This window comes from Merops nubicus, unplaced genomic scaffold, assembly GCF_000691845.1.
Source record: "Merops nubicus isolate BGI_N331 unplaced genomic scaffold, ASM69184v1 scaffold7042, whole genome shotgun sequence".
In the NCBI taxonomy this organism is placed as follows: Eukaryota; Metazoa; Chordata; class Aves; order Coraciiformes; family Meropidae; genus Merops; species Merops nubicus.
The window spans coordinates 157,668-178,545 of NW_008595632.1; the positions used below are offsets into that span (position 1 = coordinate 157,668).

The following is a 20,878-nucleotide window of genomic DNA, read 5'->3' on the forward strand; positions in this document are numbered from 1 at the left end:
TGGCACGTATAAGACAACCCATTACTGAACTAAAAAGGGCATTCTCTTCAAAGTGAAGACCTTTTCAGGATTCAGTCTATGCAGAATCTGCCTTATAGGCCCGAAGTATTTTAGCTATTACACAATGCTGGGTGAGAGCTGCTACCATAGAACTTGATTTCTGCTTCCACTGCAGCTTGAAGAGGTGTCTTAGCATTAGCTGATCCCACTGCAATCAAAGATTTCTATTGATTATAATACTCAGTAGAAAACTGATGCAGAACAACTCACCTGAACTTCTTCCCTTAAGTGCTGAAGCTTTCTGGACATTTCTCTTTTGGAACATTTTAAAAATATGTTAATTTTTTCTTGATACATACTAACAACAAAATTACTTGGAGTTAGGAGGTAATAAAAGCATTCAAAAATCCTAAAGAGATTTCAAAATCACCTTCCAGCTGTTTCAGCAGCTGGTATAAATGAAGCTAAAATCTGCCAGGATACTAAGGTTGTTCAAACATGCCTTTATGGGTATTACAAATCTCTCAGGCAAAATAATATACAGAATGTCAAACAACCTACAGCATTTTTGCAGACTTCTTTGTATCATAATCTCCATTGTTTCTAAGGTCCTAAAATCTTGGAAACTATTTTGTGCTATATAGAAAGATATGCTAGCACTTTTTTGTATGGCAAGGATTATATATAAAATAAAAAAATGTACTACCTTCTGAACTGACTGAAGTGGGGATGACTTTGTAAGAAGTCTGCCTAATTTGACAAAGTTGCTGCAAACGAAGCAAACAGAAGCGTAATAAAGCAACTGCTTCATAGAAATTATCTAGACCCATGTAGTCTGAAAGTGTTAAAAAAGCCACAGAAGCTAATGAGGATGTGGAGAAAGTTCAAAAGCAATGTATGAAAAAAAGCTAGAAAGGACAACTCTAAGCAGAATCACTTATCTTGTGTTTGTTTGTTTTTTTTTTGTTTGTTTTTTTTTTTTAATCTTGTGAGAATCACTCTTGTGCTTGTAAAACTTAAGAATGATAAAAGAGATACTAATTACAATGACAGAAGTATAGAATGCTTTCTGCTAAAGGAAGTGCAGCTTTTGCAAATGCTTGCAGCAACCATACTGAGTCTCTTGACTGCTGCAAAGTCTTGCTATATTCAGAAATGCTCTCCAGTCCCACAGTTTCCACCATGCTGGTTCAACTCACAACTATTGGTTCTGTGACAGAGTTTTCAACCAAACTACTAATTCCAGAGTCATAAACACTTACACTAAGCATGTCATCCGTACAGGTACTCTTAACAGTTAATCCTGAATGAATGATGGCTTAATTAAGTATTCCACCAACAAATATGTTTACACCAAATGCTTCAGTTGTAAAATCAAGATCTGTGCCAGAATCAAAAGCTGCAGCACTGAGGGAATAGTTGTCAATGAGTGAAGCCCTTACAGTGTCTGCTTCAAGAGGAATTAATGATTTAGAAACTCTAACTATTTATCAAAAGACAAAGAAAAGCATAGTGTCCTTTTTACTAAAATGTTTTATTAGAATTTAAGCTCTAACCCTCAAATGATTTCTATTGTGCTAATCTTAGCAGACATACCTCACCACAAGTAATTCTTTTGAGATAAGTATTTCAGAAAGCATTTTTCAAATTTATTTTGCAATTCCTTTCTCTTAATATGAATAATGATTTTGCTTATATTAAGTGTTCATAACTACCTAGAAGATGACATAAAATGCCATTATTAACATACAGATATCACAATCATTCATTATACTTTCATAAAGGGGTATTTCATGCCTCTCCTCACCCGTTTCCCTTGAAAAAGAATGGAGAAATAATATAGACACACAGGTTTTTTTTAGTAGCTTTCCAAAAGAAAAAGCAGGGAGATTCAGTATATGGAAATGGTTAAGGAGTAGAGTTGTAGGTACAGCAGGTTTAGTGAAAAAAGTGCATTTGTGTTGCCACTGATGTGCTCAAATCAGACAGCGGAGGTTATGCATAAGAAATGTCTGCTGCTTCACAGGAACAGAACCCTCCTTGCTAAAGCATGAGTCATTTCTAGAGCTGTGAAACCGTGGAAAGCCCTCTGGACTAGGAAGTACTTGTTTGTTATTTTAAAAATGTAAGGAGACACACATGGTAACCTTTACGAGAATCCGAAGTTATTTATATACCACCAAAAAAAAAAAAAGTTGCATAAGAAATAATGAGTTTTTTCAACTGTGTATCACCTGCTTTAGATACTATTATTCTAACATATGGCCTGTTACATGACAATGTTTATATAAGCAATTTTGGTGTTTTTAATTGCAAAACGTACCTTTCTGGATGTGTTAAAATCACATTACAGTCATCTGCTCAATGCAATTTAGAATAAAGGCATCATCTCAATAATTAAAAACAACATATTGTCCCTTTCAAGGACTTGTATCATCTCCCACACATTCTACTTTGAGGATTATGATGCATGCAGTATGTGTTATCTCTGGACCGCTGCTTTACCTTGTAGAGACAATTACCACTTCAGTGCTCAAGAGTGATGAAGAGCCTACACAGGCACCCGAGTCATTCGGATAGTATTTTCAGTAAGAGAGAGTAGGTGGAATTAGTGGATGAAGGGGAATATGCAGTAAATTTTATCTGTGAGCAAGAACTGGGCAATGCCCTCTGGAAATTAAGGACCACACAATGTTCTATTTATAAGGTTTCCAATATTGTCATGATCCTGACCAGGAGATGATTGTGCATCAAGGAGTTAGTGAAGCACATTAACAGTTCCCCTGTTTTCCCACAACAGGCTGCACTGTGTTCTACATCCAGCGTGGTGCCCCTCACGTCTGTGTCATGCTGCATGAACCTCTTGGCCCCAAGACAGACTCAGCCACCTTGCTGTAACAGAGGAGCCTCTAGGCAGCTTCTATTCAGTGCCAGTGATGGTACCAGCGTGGCCTCTCCTTTATCTAGAAGCATAGCAAGCGTTTCTCTTTAGTGTAGAAATCCATCCAGGGATGGATCTGATGCTGCACAAATGCAGTTCTCATAATCTGAAGGGAGTAATACTTATTTGCCATAAATATTCCTCCTCCTACCTTATTAAAGCAGATACTTTATTAAGCCATTTGATCTCAGGCCCTTCTTACTGAGATCCAGAAGGAACCTGGAACCATCCTTCTCACTCCCTCACTCCAGTGCAGAACAAACACTCAGAATTCCCTTTTCATTTCAACACTCATCACTTTTGACTCCATGGAAGGAGAAGCCTTTGCTTTTTTTCTTTTAATCACTAAGCAAGTCTCTTCTGTCCTGTGTAAGAGGACAGACCTCTAGGCCTGGTAAAATTCCATGACATTTGAAGACACTAAAAAGAGATTAAAGTTTTTTTTTTTCTTCTTCTGCTAAGAGTTATAAATTTGTTGTTAAAGATCAGGTCTCCCAGGGATCCAAACAATTCCATAGCAGCAATATTCTGAGAACTTTTACATTTGTACCCATGAATCTAAGCACAGTATTTGACACTTTGTCTGCTTAGAACTTTGAGGTTTGGAGCTGTAACCATCTATACTGATGAACTCTAAAAACTGATGCCAAGCCTCTGAAGCTATTCCTTCCTAAATGTCACAGATCATTAAATAGTCCATTAAGTCTCTAGCTGCTGTTTCAGCTTTTACTTCTGTACACCTCCAAAAGCAGAGATATTTTTAGTAGCAAACTCTAAGCATTTTTTGTGTAACACCCAAATTTCAAAAAATCTCCAAGAAAACACTGTAAGAGCACTGGCTACAGCATATTTCATTGGAATGAGCAGTACACAGCTCCCTACACAATAAATCCACTGTACAGACAAAACCATTTTTTGTCAGACAGCTCTTTTTCTATCCCATTCTTCAGACCTTGAAAAATTTGCGTTTCATGTACTTTTGAACTTTTATAAAGAAAATCCAATAATAATCATAAAACTGAGGCACAGAAAAGCTGATACCACTTCATTAAATATACTCAATGGAAGATCACAACAAGCAAGTTAACATCTGGCCATCCTCATTTACAGTACTGACAAAAGAATACTGTTTTGCTCAGGAAATAATTGCAGGCTAACAGAATAAACAGACTTCATCCCTTTAGGCTCCTTTTATTATAATGATTTTTTTGTACAGGGATATTAAATTTCTCACTGACCTACTTGTAGAAAAGTTTTCATCAGTAATCTCTGTTCTTTCAATAGATTGCAGTATCTGACTGAGGTCTGATAAGAAAATATTTAATTCTTTTGCAAACTCCATACTTTAGATGTTACCTTCAGTTCCCAGCAGATAATCTAAGTTGGAGGTAAATCAGGTTTTCATGGGGGGTTTTGTATTACAGAAAGAGCAATGATATCAAGAAACATTTAAAATTAACCTTTCCTAGAAGAGACAGCAGACTGTTTATACCACAGTTTCAATTTTAAATTGATTTTTTTGTTTTTATTTTTCACTGGCATGGGTAAACTATTATCCACCTTCTGTGTAAAATGAGCTCACTATTTAGATACTATTTGTCAGTGAGCTGGATGCAGTGCATTTTATTCCTGACTTTGAAACCTACAAGCTGAAGTGATTTCACTGAAATACACTGTGTTAAGTCAGAGAAAAACTTGTGACTACTTTGTTTTATTTTGAATAATTAGGTTGTGCCTGTTGAAGATGTGCCCAAAGAAGGGCAACAAAGTTTGTGAAGGGTCTGGGGAACATGTCTTCTGAGAAGCACCTGAGGGAAACTGGAGTTTTGTCTGGAGCCTTTTGGAGGCTCAGGGGAGACCTTCTTGCTCCCTATAACTACCTGAAGGGAGGTTGTAGGGAGGTGGTGGTCAGTCTCTTCTCCCAAGTAACAAGCAACAGGACAAGAGGAAATGGCCTCAAGCTGTGCCAGCAGAGGTTTAGGTTGGACATTAGGAAAAATTTCTTCACTGAAAGGTTTGTCAAGCCCTGGAACAGGCTGCCCAGGGAAGTGGTGAGTCACCACCCCTGGAGGGATATAAAGCCCAGACAGACGTGGCGTTGAGGGACATGGCTTAGTGGTGGACTTGGCAGTGCTGGGTTAACAGTCAAGACTTGATCATAAAGGTATTTTCTAACCTAAATGATTCTATGAGTCTATGGTAGAACAGAATCTTAATTAATAGCACAAAAAAGGATAAAAGTGGAAGATGATCACATGTTCATTCCATGTTTCAAACACACTCAAAATACATAATTATAAGGATAGTAAGAATATTTCCTTCAAGGTACTAAAACTGTGCAAAAAAATGAAAATGCAAAACATTCTGAACACACACACACACACACAAGTATTACATTAAAATCTGTATGATACTTACTATAAAATATTTCGGTGTAAAAATATATAGTAAAAGTGCTTGGCTACTTAAAATAATGTGGTGTATCTCTGTTGTTTTACTTAAAGCAAAATGGTAAATGTAGGGAACTACGCCACTGTGATTAAGGCTTCATGCCTGTATATTGACTATTGGCTGAACAGTCAGAATGCATGTTCCAAATGCTTTCCAGAGTTAGGTCTGCAGACAAGATTTAATCACAGAAAAACTCCTAATTTCCCTTTATCTGTGCACTTCTGTTGCTTATTTCTTTTGTAAGGTCTCCCAAATGCCAACTCAGTGAGTTTATCATGCATGTGAAACCTTTAATTACACTAGAGCATAATACTTCACAAATGCCTATTTTTTATTCTAAAACGCAATGATCTCTTTGGTTTTCTTACCTACAGAAGCTTTCACGGTTCTGAACAATACTTAAGAGACATCGGGAGCTTTTGCTGGTAAAGCAGCTCTTTACAGTTCCGTGATTTTAAACTTGGGCATCTTTCCTTCAAAACAGCCTGAGGATAACTGTCTGTTGTCTTTTACAGCCTCAGGGTACTCTTTAAAACTAAAGTGTTAGCTTCAGTGTCCCAAATGACACTCAGCTTTATTTGTACACACTTTTTTATACAGCATTATTCCCTAGAAATGTTTATTAAAATAAAGAACACATTCCTTGCTCCCAATACATAAAGAACAGTTGCTTTCTGTTCTGTCAAAGGACAAAAATTTTAAAACATCCTGATGCTAAGCTCTTCATAAGGTATCCTCAGATACATAGCTTCATTTTCAAAAACGATAAATGTTAGGTAATTCTCACTTATTTGAAATTATGCTCAACTACCAAGACTACTTCACAGTGGAACTGTATTCAGTGTATGTAAGAATACAGAGGAACCTTTTGAAATGACAGGACTGAGCAGTATAATTTTCCATAGAGCATCAGCCTATTTGTAGATCCCTATAATAGAGAAGTTTATGTCATCACGCTACTGAAGCCACACAGTGAAGCTGTTACAATATTTAACAATTAATATAACAATTTTAAAATACAAGACTATTTTGATAGAGCATAACAACAGGAACAAAGCAGATGATAAAAAAATAAGAGAAAACAGAATTGTCAGTTTATGCAGAAATGGTGAAAGCAAATATATGTTACCTTTGCAGTCTTAATACTCCACCTAACCTTGTCCGAATGATGAAGCAGCTGAAATTGAACGCAAACATTTCTGGCAGAACAAACCTAGAAATCCTTGTGTGTTTTTCATAAGAGTATATTTTAAAAAGCAGGACTTTGCAACCACTGCACCTTTAGTGAACTCTGAAAATTCAGTGGCATTCTCTCCCTTAAACATTTCTCTTAGGAAAACTAAGTCACATAAATCTGAAATCCTACTGTAATTGAAAGAAACAGTGTTACAGTAAGCAAACTCAAAATGCTAACTATTTAATCATGGGGGTATCCAGCAAAAGAACATATCAAAATCAGAGGGATAATTAAAAAGAGAAACATTAAACTTTAATATTAATTCTTGAAAGGAATAGTTTTTCTTGCCTAGACAAGCATATGCTAGGAAAAACTCCCTTAGGGAGTTCAAAGATACTTCAGAAGAACAAATACTGTGACTTTGGAAAATAAAAAAATTCTGGTTAACAAACTCCTTAATCTTGCATCCAAATATACAATACTACTGTCGTCCAATCAAATACATAATATCAGTATTGTCTCCACACACCGTGGCAAAAATAACTGGCTTTTGTTAAAAACCACAGCTCTCAGATAACTGTCCACATCGATCGCACTTCCTTAGGAATCTGAGGCCTGCAGCCAAAGTGGATCCACTTTGTTCAGACACCAGCACCCTCACCCATGTCTGTCTTCCCATCCTCAGGCACAATTCTTAGCTCCCTGATGTAAAAGTCGTGCAGAGAAAAAGTTCCACAAACTATGGCTCACACAAACTAAACAACCAGATAAAATATGTGGTTATCAATGCTCACTAACACAATAATGCTTTTTATCTTAGAAAAAAAAAATAACAGAGGAAGCTCTTGAGAAAGATTTTTTTCTCTTGTATGCTTGTGTTACAGGAGCAGACTTCAGGGGAAGAATTCCTTTCAGCCTGTTAACAGATCTGCTGAGCTTCCTTACATAAACCAGTTGCTATATAGTATATTTTTCAATGTGGACTAGACGTCTTGCAATTTTTTTTCTAGATTCTTTTAATGATCTATTGTCAAGAGGATTTTCATTAAAATATTAATGTCTTCGAAGTAACATTTCTGTGGTATTTTGCAATTTTATAAGCACCTCACATGAAATTTTGAATGCTGGGTAATTTTCAGTAAACTATGACAGGCACAGAAGTAAAATAACAAATTAACTCAAAACCAAACTTACGTAAACCAAAAGTGTGGGAGAATTTAAAATGCCTCTTAAGAATTCTATTATCAGTGGAGCAACTAGTACCGATCAATCTAAAACCGAGCTAATCAGGGCTGGTTTTCATTACCTGTTGTGATGCTCCCTGAACCAGTAAATCATTTCAATAGTCTAGACCAGTGGTCTCCAGAGTGGGGTGCATGCAGGATGATGACTAACCTGACCTCCTTGCATGATAATGTGACCCACTTGCTGGATGAGGGAAAGGCTGTGGATGTTGTCTACCTGGACAACAGTTAAGCCACTGACACTGTTTCCCACAGCATTCTCCTAGAGAAACTGGCTGCTCATGGCTTGGATAAACATATGCTTCACTGGGTAAAAAACTGGCTGGATGGCTGGGCCTAGGGAGTGGTGGCGAATGGAGTTTAATCCAGTTGGCAGCTGGACACAAGTGGCGTTTCCCAGGGCTCAGTGCTGGGGTCTGTTCTCTTGAGTATCTTTGTCAATGATGTGGATGAGGGGATTGAAGGCACCCTCAGTAGGGAGTGGTGGCGAATGGAGTTTAATCCAGTTGGCAGCTGGACACAAGTGGCGTTTCCCAGGGCTCAGTGCTGGGGTCTGTTCTCTTGAGTATCTTTGTCAATGATGTGGATGAGGGGATTGAAGGCACCCTCAGGAAGTCTGCAGATGACACCAAGTTGGGCAAGTGTGTTGACCTACTTGAGCATAGAGAGAGACTCTGCAGAGGGATGTGGACAGGCTGGATTGATGGACCAAGGCCACTTGTATGAGGTTCAAAGGCCAGCGCTGGGTCCTGCAGCTGGGCCACAACAACCTCACGCAATGCTGCAGGCTTGGGGAAGAGTGGCCGGAAAGCTGCCTGGCAGAAAAGGACCAGGGTGCAGGGAGAAAATATTAGAATAACCATATGCTGGGGGAGGGGTCATGCTCAAAAACTTTTTACTGATGGGCTGCACGATCAAAAGGTTTGGAGACCACAGGTCTAGACCATCTTTTTTCTTTAATAGTCAGCCAGCACGGCAAGCAAGTCTCTATAAGTCCTTAGCTCAGACACCAGTATTTCATTACTAATGATGGTACTCTACTGTGAATTTCTAATTATTTGTAACATTGATATATTTTAGCACGAGAATACATGTGCTGGAGGCTGGGGACACAGCTACCATAGCCTGTTAGTTCAAAACAGCAGTGCACTTTTGACAGCTCTTTGCTTACCAGACTTTGGTTCACTTTACAAAGTAGTCTTTAAGCATATGAACTGGAATTCTTTCAGATAAAACAGATTTGGAAGATGGACTTCAGGAGCACAGGCATCCCCTCCAGCTGTTAACAGGCACACAGTTCACAGAATCAAACTATATGCAGTTTGAAATAAAACATATCAAAGAATATATGATATGGATGCTGGATCTCCAGCACCAAATTATTTACTTTATAGATAGATGCATTTGATTGGTTTGTGACACTTGGTAACAGACAGGTCTTGAGATAACTGTTCAGTTCTTCGCACTAGGGATGCAGTGGGTAGGGCTAAGAAAGGCATGTTTAACTTCATATCCACATCTTTTGCTCCTATTTTCTTTAGCTAGAAGACATCCATTTGTGGAAGCCTTTAGGACATCAATTAAGCCAATATTGCAGCTCTATGCACTGCCAGAGATGCGATGAGCCACTTACTCCACATACGGGATAAAACAGAATCCACTAAAGCTTTCCATTCTACATCTGTGCTCAGATACAGTTCATCAGCATGAAATCTCATCTGGATGAATCTCATGCATCTGATAAAAAAAAAGCATCTGAGCAAACAAAATGCCTCTTGCTACATGGTTCAACACATCTGGTAAAAGTATTTTACCATATTCCCTTATGATATTTGCTTGAAGGAAGTTTTTGCTTGGTTCTCTGTTAAAAACATTTCATAGAATCAAAGAATGCTTTGGGTTGGAAGGGACCTTTAAAGGCCATCTAGCCCAGCCACCCTGCAGTGAGCAGGGACATATTCAACTAGAGCAGGTTGCTCAGAGCCCCGTCCAACCTGACCTGGAATATCTCCAGGAATGGGATATCTACCACCTCTCTGGGCAACCTGTGCCAGTGTTTCTTCCTTATATTCAGCCTAAATCTCCTGTCTTTTAGTTTAAAACCATCCCCCCTTGTCCAGTCACAACAGTCCTGCTAAAAGACTGTCCTCATCTTTCTTAGAGGCCCCATGTAAGTACTGAAAGGCTGCAGTGTTTCTTATTGTGTATTAGGTGGTGGACCTTACACATGATAGGGTAACTAACAGGATTAGGGTGCCACAAAACATTCTAATTGTCAGAGAGGTTTAATTAGGTGTAATCACACATTGAAGTACTGATCACTCCATTAATACAGTTTACAAGCTTGCATATCACTGGGAGGTATATGCACCTTCCCACTGTGTTTTTCCAATCAAGCCATTAAAACACAACACAAAAAAAGCATCTAGATAGAAAACATTCTATGAAAGCAAAACAAACTACACTATTTTAGCAGATTCATCTGCAGTCTACCAGTTACAAGCCTTTTTCAGAAAAACACAATCTATTGAACCAGTTTCTGACAGAGAGATGACTGCTGTGTTACAACCAGATCAAGTTTCAGCTTCAGCAGTCTTAAGTGAAGCTTTCTCTGACTAGAAACTCCTCTCTTTTTTGCCTTTTTTTCCCCCTCCATGCAATCACTAGATTATCAACCAATAGAAGACACACAGTCAAAGCTTTGGTGTCTGCTTTCAGGCAGTCTTACAATTTGCATAAATTAAGGATGAGAGTTAATTTAAAAAGTGCACTAGAAATAAGGAAGAATGTTGCTGAAATGCAACCAAATGTGCTACTTGTGGATGTTTCTGTCTCCATCTCTGTTTGTTCCTCGTATGGAAGTGCTTCTACAAATAAGATAATTTTTATAGTCTGACTCTATCTACTTTTTCAGCCCTACCATGTCATTTATGTGATCAGAACATCAGCCCTTCACACACCATTGTATATGGTACAGCAACAGAGGCTCAGACATAATCAAAAATGTTTTGCATTCTGATCTTAGTTCCTTCCCTAAGAATTTCTCACAGTCAGGTTTGGGTTTTGTTTCTGTTGTTTGTTTTTGTTTTTGTTTTTTTCCCTTTTTTCCTCCTCTTTTTTAGTTGCTTCTGAGTGCTAAGCTAATGGTAACCATCTTAACGTACTTCTCAGATCTCATTCTTGGATCACAATAGTCAAAGTAGAGACCCCTATTTTATGTGCAAATTTAGGATTTTTTTTCGCACCTCCCATACACTTTAAATTTACTTCCATTGAAGTCCATCAGAGGTTTATCACTCAACCACTCAGTATTTCAATGTCCTTATTTGCAGTTGCACTTCATTCCTCTACAAATAATACCTGTAATTATGATAATTAATGAAATACAAATAATATACCTGTAAATAGCTGTAGAATATGAAGGTTTTTTAAAAAAAAAAAAACAACAACTGATCTCCTTTTCCCCTATATATACAGTACCAGTATTTATCTATTTTGACAATCACATAAAGAACTTTCAGAAACCTATTTACCACAAGAAAAGATCATTCTGTAGATCTCAGTTAACCCACTCAGTTACCATAGGATAATATTGTATTTCATTCACAGATCTCAAAAAAAAATCACCAGAATATATTCTTAGAGGGTAAATATAACCAAACAAAACTTAATGTAACAGGTCACATGGAAAATTATTAGGGCTTTCATATATACTCAGTTTACTGACATACTTGTCAAAAGCTATTTGCTGCTTAATGAAGCTGAGCTGTTTTTCTCCTCTTATTCGGGCTAAGTGAGAACCTCTTTAAGAAGTGATTTTTCCAGTGAGAACAAGCCACTGAAAACATTGCCCACTATACTGGGTCAGATGAAAAGCACAGAAAGTGTGTTACAGCTAGTAAGAAGATGCCCCAAGACCTAATTAGGTTTCAGGTGATGACAGGTACAGAGATATGTATTTAGCAAAAATGGAAAGTGAAAGATAGCCAGGAGGAAGTCAGAGAAAATTGGTTACTATGGCCACAGAGAGAAAGAGAGAGAGGGTTTTTTTTATGCTGGAAAACAACAAGAGATTTGAAAGGTCTTGTTGCTTGTTTCTAATGCATTTAGTGAAGAAAGATTCAGTAGTCAAACAGGACTGTGGTAATGAAAAACCTGATACACATTAATCTCCCTTCTTAAGGGCAACAGCACCGAGAATTCTTAAATGCTGGATAACCAGAAAGGTTTCAAAGAGCAACAATATACTGGTTTGTCTTGTAAATTAACTTTAAGCTGACAGAATTAATATTCTTTTTTCATCCTGCAGATACTTCTCTCTTTGCTGCAGAACTACAGGACAATTTTGTACACTTTGGAAAGTAAACAATAATATTATTAAAATGATTTTATGTCATTGCCATGGTATTTCAGCTTAAATGGATGCATGATCTTCCTGCCATGCCCCTTCCCATGCTGCAGTATTCCTCGATCTGCAAAATACAGGATAAACTTCTTTTGGATGTTCGTAAGACCAAATTTAATAATAAAATGTGAAATGCATTAGTTTAAATCCTTCTCACATTAGAACAGGAATTAATAACAGTGCTTCAGCATCTTCTGTATTCAAGACAGCTTGCATGAGTAAGGTAGCTTGGTGAGGTGATCTACCCTGTCATTTCTGGAGCCATGCAGTCTCCGAGGCCACAGAACCTATGCAAAGATGGAAGACAGCAGGAAAACAAGTGACAATTTCTATTTTCATATGGAAAGTTAATGAGTATACTTTTCCATCCAGAGCATCTAGGCATTAGATGTCCTTGCCAGGAAAGCAGAGGAGTACTTGCGATACACTCAGCAGTCCTACTAGTGATCAGAGTTTGATCACTAACAGATGTAAAGAAATTTGGGCCACCCCCAGATACTTGCTAGTGTCTCTTCCAAATCAAAAAACAGTCAACCGGCCTCTTCAGTGCCAGATGCCAAAAAGACTGGATGCTCAGCTTCCTCTGCCCAGTTGCTTGGTTTACATTATGCACATGTCTCAAAACAGTACAGAGCCAGCAAGGCAGAGAGGAAAAATGGAGTATGTCTGTAATACTGGCAATGGCAGCAACTGCTTGGGCTTAAAAGAAATCCCATCAAACGCCAAGGAACATCCAAAAGGGCAGGTCTGAATCCTGTTGTCCAATAATCAGGGAACAGCGATAAGAGCACTTCAGCCATCTCTCATTTTATATTCTTTTTGTACAGATTTTTTTTTTGGTTGGGAGGTCTGTGATTACAGTGACTATCCATCATCCACACAAGATGAGAGAAACAGATGAAAAGCCCCTTCAGTGAATAGTCCCTAAGGTATTTCTATACAAAAATTTGAGATAGCAATAGCTGCAGCATGGAGAACAGTCGTGTCCTTCAAGCAAAAGGAGTCTCAAATCTTTCAGAGCAGAAACAATCCAAGAATCAAAACGGATATTCATAACAACTACTGGCTTTACAGGTGGCGAAAAAAACCAATCCCACAACAGAAAAGGCATTTTTATGACACACGCATATTTTTCTGGTGTTAAGAGTGTGCCTGGACAGTGGTTCAGGCTTGTACAGACAGATTTGGCACCAAAAACTGAGATTTTAACCCAAAACCCAGTGTAATACAGACTGCATTTTCCAAAAAGAAAAAAAAAGGGGGGGAAAAAATAAGCTTTAGAAGAAAGAAAACTAACTTAAACAACAAAGGACTAATGAAAAGAAAGGTGATATAATGCAACAGATAATGAAACCATAGTCAATTAGAAGCAATACAATATAATACAATACAATATAAATAATCAACTGTTGACAAGAACTAAAAGAACAGAGCCCACATACATGGTGTGTGAGGAGAAGGAGCTAAGAGCACGTATCAGCACTGCAACGGGTGTAAATCTCTAGCCTAGGTGACTCTTTATATAAGTTTACAGCATGACTGCATGCATATGGACACTTAAAGGAAACTAATTTTTTGTTTCATATAATGTTTTTCACAATTTTCCCCCATCACCTCACATAGAAACCTTTCATTCTCTCCAGCACGGAAACAATAAAGTCTGGAAAATCATTTAAGGATTAATACAGCAAGTAAAAACCCAAAATTCTTTCTCACCTGAACAATGCAATTTACATTTTTCTATGTTGTATGTAGCTTTAAAAAGAATATTAACTGGTGATTGACTCGCTAAGTCAGGATTTAGAAATTAACTTGGGAAGAAATCTATGTGAATATCGGGTAGATTTTAATTACAAGGAAATATGTTAAGACAAAGTTGTTCTAATCTAACATATCCCACATCTCTATTGTCCTAGCTGGATTCATGTCTACAAGAAAGGCTCTTCTATGAAAACCTGAGAACCAGGTAAGAGATCCAAATGTGGAAGTTTATCAGGGATTTCATACACTCAAACTGAGATCTCAGAAAAGCAGATGCTTTGCAAATCCTTTTAGAAATCTTCTCCTGGCTGCAAGAGCTCAATGAAACTGGCTACTGAAGGGTCAGACTCTTGAGTGCAGGTTAAGACAGTTAAAAGACAGTTTTAGCCAACACATAGTGCAGCACAACTAATAATCTAATCATGAAAGCACAACGTGACCATCACACACTGCCTTGAAACCTTTTTCAACTTGTATCTGTAAGCGCTGGAGTCTACAGAGATACTACCTCATAATACTCATTAGACGTTCAATTAATAACGTGCTTTCATGTCACGCTGCTCAGTAGGAGTTCTTGTGCCATGAGTTAGTAATTCTAATCTGAGAGGTAGGAGGAAAACATTGGCAGAAGAACTGAGAACCGGAATTGTCCTTCCTGCAAGGTAAACAGTAAAGCTTCTTTGTGCTTTACATTTCTCACTAATGGGACTGGTGGGAGTGCATAGTTTAAACAGCTTGAGTCTCTTCAAAAAACTCTTATTCTGAAAGGTCACTGGAGGGAAATCTATTTTTTGTTTGTGCTGGATCTGAACAGATACACAGAGCGATAATCTCAGCATTATCACTAAATTGTGATACTTCCCATTGCAAACCTTGGGGAAACTTTTTGTGGAGACCCTTGGTAAGTGCTGATACACTTAACAGATGAACATCAATACAATGATAAAACAAACCAGATCTAGGACTAAGACTTCCATCCAAATCTAGGATAACAGCACATCTCCTTGTTTAGGTATTGTTGATCCTGTAGAAGAGGCAAGAAATACTGCCTAGTATCAAGATACAAAGTTTTGTGAAGTTTGAACATTTTGAACCACAATTCTGTTCTTATGGACTATCCATCACAGTGTGAATGACCACCTTTCTTCATTCCTGTCTTTTTGATACAGGATAATAAACCAACAGTTGCTGACAAATTGCTACTTATTTTTTCCACATATTAATAAACATTGAAATGCTTTGAAGTATCAAGGCCAGTGTCTCTTGGCAGCACACAAAGGATGCACAAGCTTCATCAGCTACTCCTACTGGCATAAAGAACAGATTCTGCCATACAGAACTATGCAGGTGTACGATACCACCAGGTCTACAAACACGTGATCTCTGAGACAATCTCTGAATAGACTGATTTTATTTGTAACTATTTCAAAGAGGCATATTTTGATGGCAGAGAGTCCAGCTTTTCTCTGAAATGCAGCTCACTGATACTGAACTCAGCTTACTTTGTTCATAACATGCTCCTAAAGAGAACTGTGTGGAAAAGTTAAAATCTTATGAATTCCTAAGTCATCTGCAGCAACTGACCTCTAGATGACACAGTGTTCCTCGCTTCCTTTCAGGCTACCTCCCTCTCTCTTGCATGTTTTATAATTTTCTGCTCTTGCACCTTTATCCCTGGAACCTGTTTCCTCATAGACTAAAGACAATCTGAGAGGAATGTGTTTCAGCTATTCAATAAAAAGATTTTCACATTTTAAACTATGAAGTGTAAACATACTTCTGAAGAAAAAAAGAGAGCTATCCTATCATCGTTCAGGGGAAAAAGTCTGCAGTGTTAAATGTAGTCTTTAATACTTCATGCATATGCACTTTCATTTAAAGAGCAACTATAGAAGAATTACAGGTGTTCTTTGAGGAACGTAAAGTATGTCTCTGTGTGAATGGGTGGATAATGGAACTAAAATAAATTCCCATCTTCCTCCAGAACTGCTTTGCATCTAAATTTACAACCAGTACTAAGAAAAATATCTAACAAGGTTTTTTAAAATTAACTTCCAGAGGAGGTAACAATTTAACCTTGTTCTCTACACTGGAATATTTGTCTCATACCAGAAGTATTACAACAATGAAATACAACGGCAACGTCTTTTTTGTGTGTATTACTTTTATGAATTGAACACCTTTTGCCAAATTCATTTCTGGTCTTAAGATGAGATGCATGCATATGCCTACATGAAAAGCATATGGAGAAACCCTTAAAAAAAAAACAAAACTAACCAATTAAATTTCTTTCTGCGGGTGACTAGTAAATTCTAGCAAACTCAGTATTTTTTTTAATAAAACATTAATAAGTGACCTTCTCATTTGCTGAGTCTTCCTCTAGATTAACAATACTTCACAGCATCATGCATTTCCTTTGTGATGACAGACTGCTGCAATCAAAAAGAACATCTGTCATTATACTATAAACCATAAGATGCTACTGTCGACATATAAAACTATCTACAGGTATGTCAAACAAATTTTCCCTTATTGGTAACAGTCATAAATTGCTAATTAGTCTTGAAGCAAACTCCAAAACGTAAATAAAATAGAGTTTTGTCATGAACACCATTAACTAGAAATAAAGAAATGTTTTCTGCTCCTCTTTTCCTCTGAAATGTAAATGCTTTCATTTCCAACCAGAAGATGTTCTTCATAAAGAGTGTTAGGGCTGATACGCACAGCAGTTCCTACCCAGATGAAATTATTTGGCTTGGAAGACCTCTCCTTTAGGCACAACATACGACTACAGTGGACAACAAGAAAGGCCAAAATCTCCCAGTGTGTTTTTGCAAGTTTGAATAGCTCCTTGCTTACAGGATGAATAATTCTCATGACAATAGAAGTCTAGAGACAGTTGACCGTGACACTTGCTCAGAAATACACTGTAATTACTGTATTTACTGTTCTCATCAGTTCCTGCAGTATTTTAAAATCAGCAAGTATTGAAAGTGACATGCCATTGCTTTCACTGGTATAGAAATGTCAGGAATGCAGATGGCAGCACATGCATTTAGGCATTCGTTCAGGTTTTCCTACTGAAGAAGTATTGGTCCTGATGATCCTGTGATAGAATATATTTCTACTTCCTAGAAAAGTTTTCAGGGGAGAAAACTGTGATGGTATCTTCATATGGTTACCTGTAGAGCACTTCCACTTTGGGAACCTAAGCACCTATGACAAAAATCTAGGGAAAGTAGGTTTCTCCATTTCAGACTGATACAGATGCTGAGGAACCACAGTGGTGACTGGCTCCACACAATTCTTCCTAACCTTGGTAAGGTGCAAGAGGGTAATTAAGGTATACACTATCACTTCTGCCATAAATACTCTTAAATTCATGTGTCTATAAGCACCCCAAACACTGCTTAATTTCGGTAAGTGGGATGCAGTGCTCTGATTGTACCTAACACTGATCACATACACTGATCCTAAGAAATGGGCACAAATATGTACACCCAATATTCTAGATACATAAGCCATATGTAATCCGACAGTACATATAATACACATTGTAAAATCACACTCACATGCAAGGAGAAAAACTCCAGAATGGAAATATTATAAACACACATTAAAATTTGCTGAGCATTGCAATCTGGACAAACAAATTCTTGTCTATTTATATTATACAGACTATTTTTGTAATTACTAATACACTTGGAAATGTGCATTTCTTTAATCTTCTAAAGCTACTTTTCAACCAGGAGTCATACTAAGGCTTACAAATATTTCACCTCTTCCATAAACTCCAAGATACAGTCTCTGCTTACAATGGTATTCTGCCTAAGATGTAATTGTGTGAATTAACAAAATCAATACACCTGTTTTTCTCAAATTATTTTGAGCTTTAAAAGAGGTTAATCTACCACCTACTCTAGAATATATGGAAATGCTGTCAGAGACTTCTTATTTATTTGGCATAATAATTATTGCTTTCTGCCTAACGAAGTACCTTCTTTTGCCCTTTAAGCAAGCAGTTTACTGTGTAAGAACTATCAGAAAACATGAATATTACAATCCCGTAAATATAATTCAGCAACCTGTCAAGCTAAATCATTCATTAAACATGGAGCTATTATCCTTGCATACTTCATCAGATTAAACCCCTTAAGATTTTATATTTAAATAGGGAAGAGACAGTTGTGAGGCAGAACAACTCTTATCTATTGTGCATGGAAGAAGATTCTGTACTCTCTAGAAATCATTTTCCAATGATCTCAATTGCTTTTTCTTTTATTCCCTCTTTTCTCCTTCTACTCAAATCTGTTTTAATTTAAGACACCCCCTATACAAGCACACTCAGTCTCTTTGTTTGCCAGCTGTTGTTCAAAACACACATGCAAAAGAATATTTTTCTATATTGGATATAGATTTGTCCATTCGCTGCTAGTGTGCATGTTCCAGTAGTGCCTTATTTCATATGAATAACACTCGCTGTACTGCACAAGATTGAAAAGTTCAGTCATTTAAGGTGTGTGAGGTGGGCTGACCTGTGACAACCTAAAAAAACCATTACCTGAACACAGCAAGACAGCGACCAGAATCAAGTAAACGAGGTGGTTTTTCCAAACACTTTAAATAGCTCTGACGTAGAACAACACAATCCTCCCTCCACACTTACATACTGGCACAACTGAGTTCAAGGAGTAGCCCATACTTTGCTGTTTCCTAGGATCTCAAGCATTTAAACACCAGCTGAGTAAGAAAGAGCTGAAAATCAGAACAGGCCTCCTTAACAGGTGAAAAAAAAAAACCAAACATATTCCCATGACTACTGAACCTGCCGAATACAACAAAAGCCTAAAAATAAAATTTACTTATTTTCCAGCATTTTATTTTTCTTTGTTCACTGAATTCAGTTTGCACAATGAAGAGAGAAATACCAGCTTCCTTTTCTCTGTCTTCAACATTAGCAAAATGTCAGTGGGTTTCGATTTCTATATATTAAAGGAGAAAGATTATGGTTTAGGGGTTTTGTTGGTTTTGGGTTTATAGTTTTGGTCCAGTTCTCTGAACACCGAAAAATATATTACATAACACTAAGAAGCTTTGAAAGCCTTCTTTCTAATACCAAAGCTTAAATGCTGGCTGTATTCTAATAAATTATGCTCCTCTTCATAAATCAGGACAGAGGAGTCCAGGAATCTCAATAAATTTTGGTCACAATTGAGCGACACAATTTGACTGATGCAGATACAGGCAGTCACTGTATTTGCTTACTGTGGGCTTGATGCTAATTGAGGAGGAAAAATTCCTCACAAATTTATATCCTGCAAATTCATGTCTAGATCAGATAATTATGCAAACATTGGCCTTTATTAGGTTGTAAGCTACACTTGACTCCCTTTGTACAGCTGAAAACGAGTATAAGAAATAGCATAATGGGTTAAGTAATCACAGTGAGCAAGCAATACGTCAGACATAGACTGTCAATCACAGAACCAGCTACACAGACCATGCTACCAGATCTAGGCCAAACTCCCACCTAGTACCCATCTTTTACTCCACTCAAGAACAAAGCTGAAGCAAATTGCTGAAGTACTTTCCATGAGTGGACTCCACTAAGTGAGTTTTTGTTATAACGCATATTCCATTGGAGGTAAACTTCAGAATTTATTGCTGCCACTCCCCAAAATCAAGGAGCTTTTAATGATTTTGAGTACCAGTGACTTCAAACTATCCCCTTCTTAAGACAGATAATACTGAAAAAAATGGATGTGCTATAGATCTCAAAAGCACAATGACATTACATTTGTATTTATTTTTTGATATGAAAATATAACTCAACATTTACAGTAGTCCTGCATCTGTCTTCAGTTAACAGAACAGAAATATGTTGAATTTCATAAGTCTTTGGCATCAAACAAACTCTACTGGAGTCAGCTTAAGCTGAAGGTAAACTGCACTTGTAAAAATAACAAAAATTCTATTTTAGATGCCTAAAAATGGATCTAATAATTTTGCTTTAGACACTGTTTCCCCCCATGATACACTTCAAAGCAAGATATAACATGGCTTTTTAATGTAACATTCCTGTAATTCTCCAAGCAAAGAATTTCAGTGTTGAAAGGCAGTAATACTGTACCTTGATTTCTTCTATTTCATCTGGCACTATCTTGTATGCAGATATAGTCCCACCCAACCTGAAATCAGAAGAAAAATATTCTCTGAAATCTAAAGAACAACAATCTCAAAATCAGTAACACAAAGCACAGCATGTTAATGGTGTCATGATGTGTTCCAAAACACAAATATGACTACTATCAATTTAGAAGTAAAACCTGCCAAGCCCCATAACAGGACAAAAAAAATCCCTTTCCTTTCTTTAGCCACTGAAAAGTCTTCATGCGATTAGCACAAACATCAGAAACAAGGTGTCCATCAGCTTGAAAGATCATATTAGGTCAACCAAGCAGAATTACCATCAACAGGATGTTTTTATTTTTACTAGCAGTCATCAGTCATCACACTCTACAATTTCTTGTTTGTTATCTTGAGTCACAAGGATGAGTTTAAATATTTGAAGCCTGATGTGCTTTGTGCTCAGTATTTCACCAAGCTGCTATACAGTCTTAAATGCATCCAAATCTAATTTTAGAAATTTAAAGTTTTTAAGTAGAAATGCATGTACCAAACTCACAAATCACACAGACTGTAAGGCTTCCAAGTTTGAAAAGCTTCTGGAGTTGATAACTGGCAATAAAAAGTGGGTGATGTGCAATAGTTGGCACCGGTGTAGAAAAATAGGGGGGGGTAATTCCACATTAAACATACTGAACTTACTCGTCTACATCCTGCGGAAGTGTGTAAAGAACAGTTCACATACTGAAGCATAGCATGATGGATAGCATGTA

General features: G+C 37.3%; 1 protein-coding gene across 1 annotated transcript in view; it reads right to left on the reverse strand.

Moving 5' to 3' along the window:
* GPHN (gephyrin) overlaps positions 1-20,878 on the reverse strand; it is a gene marked incomplete at its 5' end in the record, with an annotated part of 198,412 nt that overhangs the window by 148,204 nt on the left and 29,330 nt on the right. Inside the window, one exon of the mRNA XM_008936124.1 lies at positions 20,110-20,167. Within this exon, the coding sequence (XP_008934372.1) occupies positions 20,110-20,167 (58 nt within the window). The remainder of the gene's footprint in view (positions 1-20,109; positions 20,168-20,878) is intronic.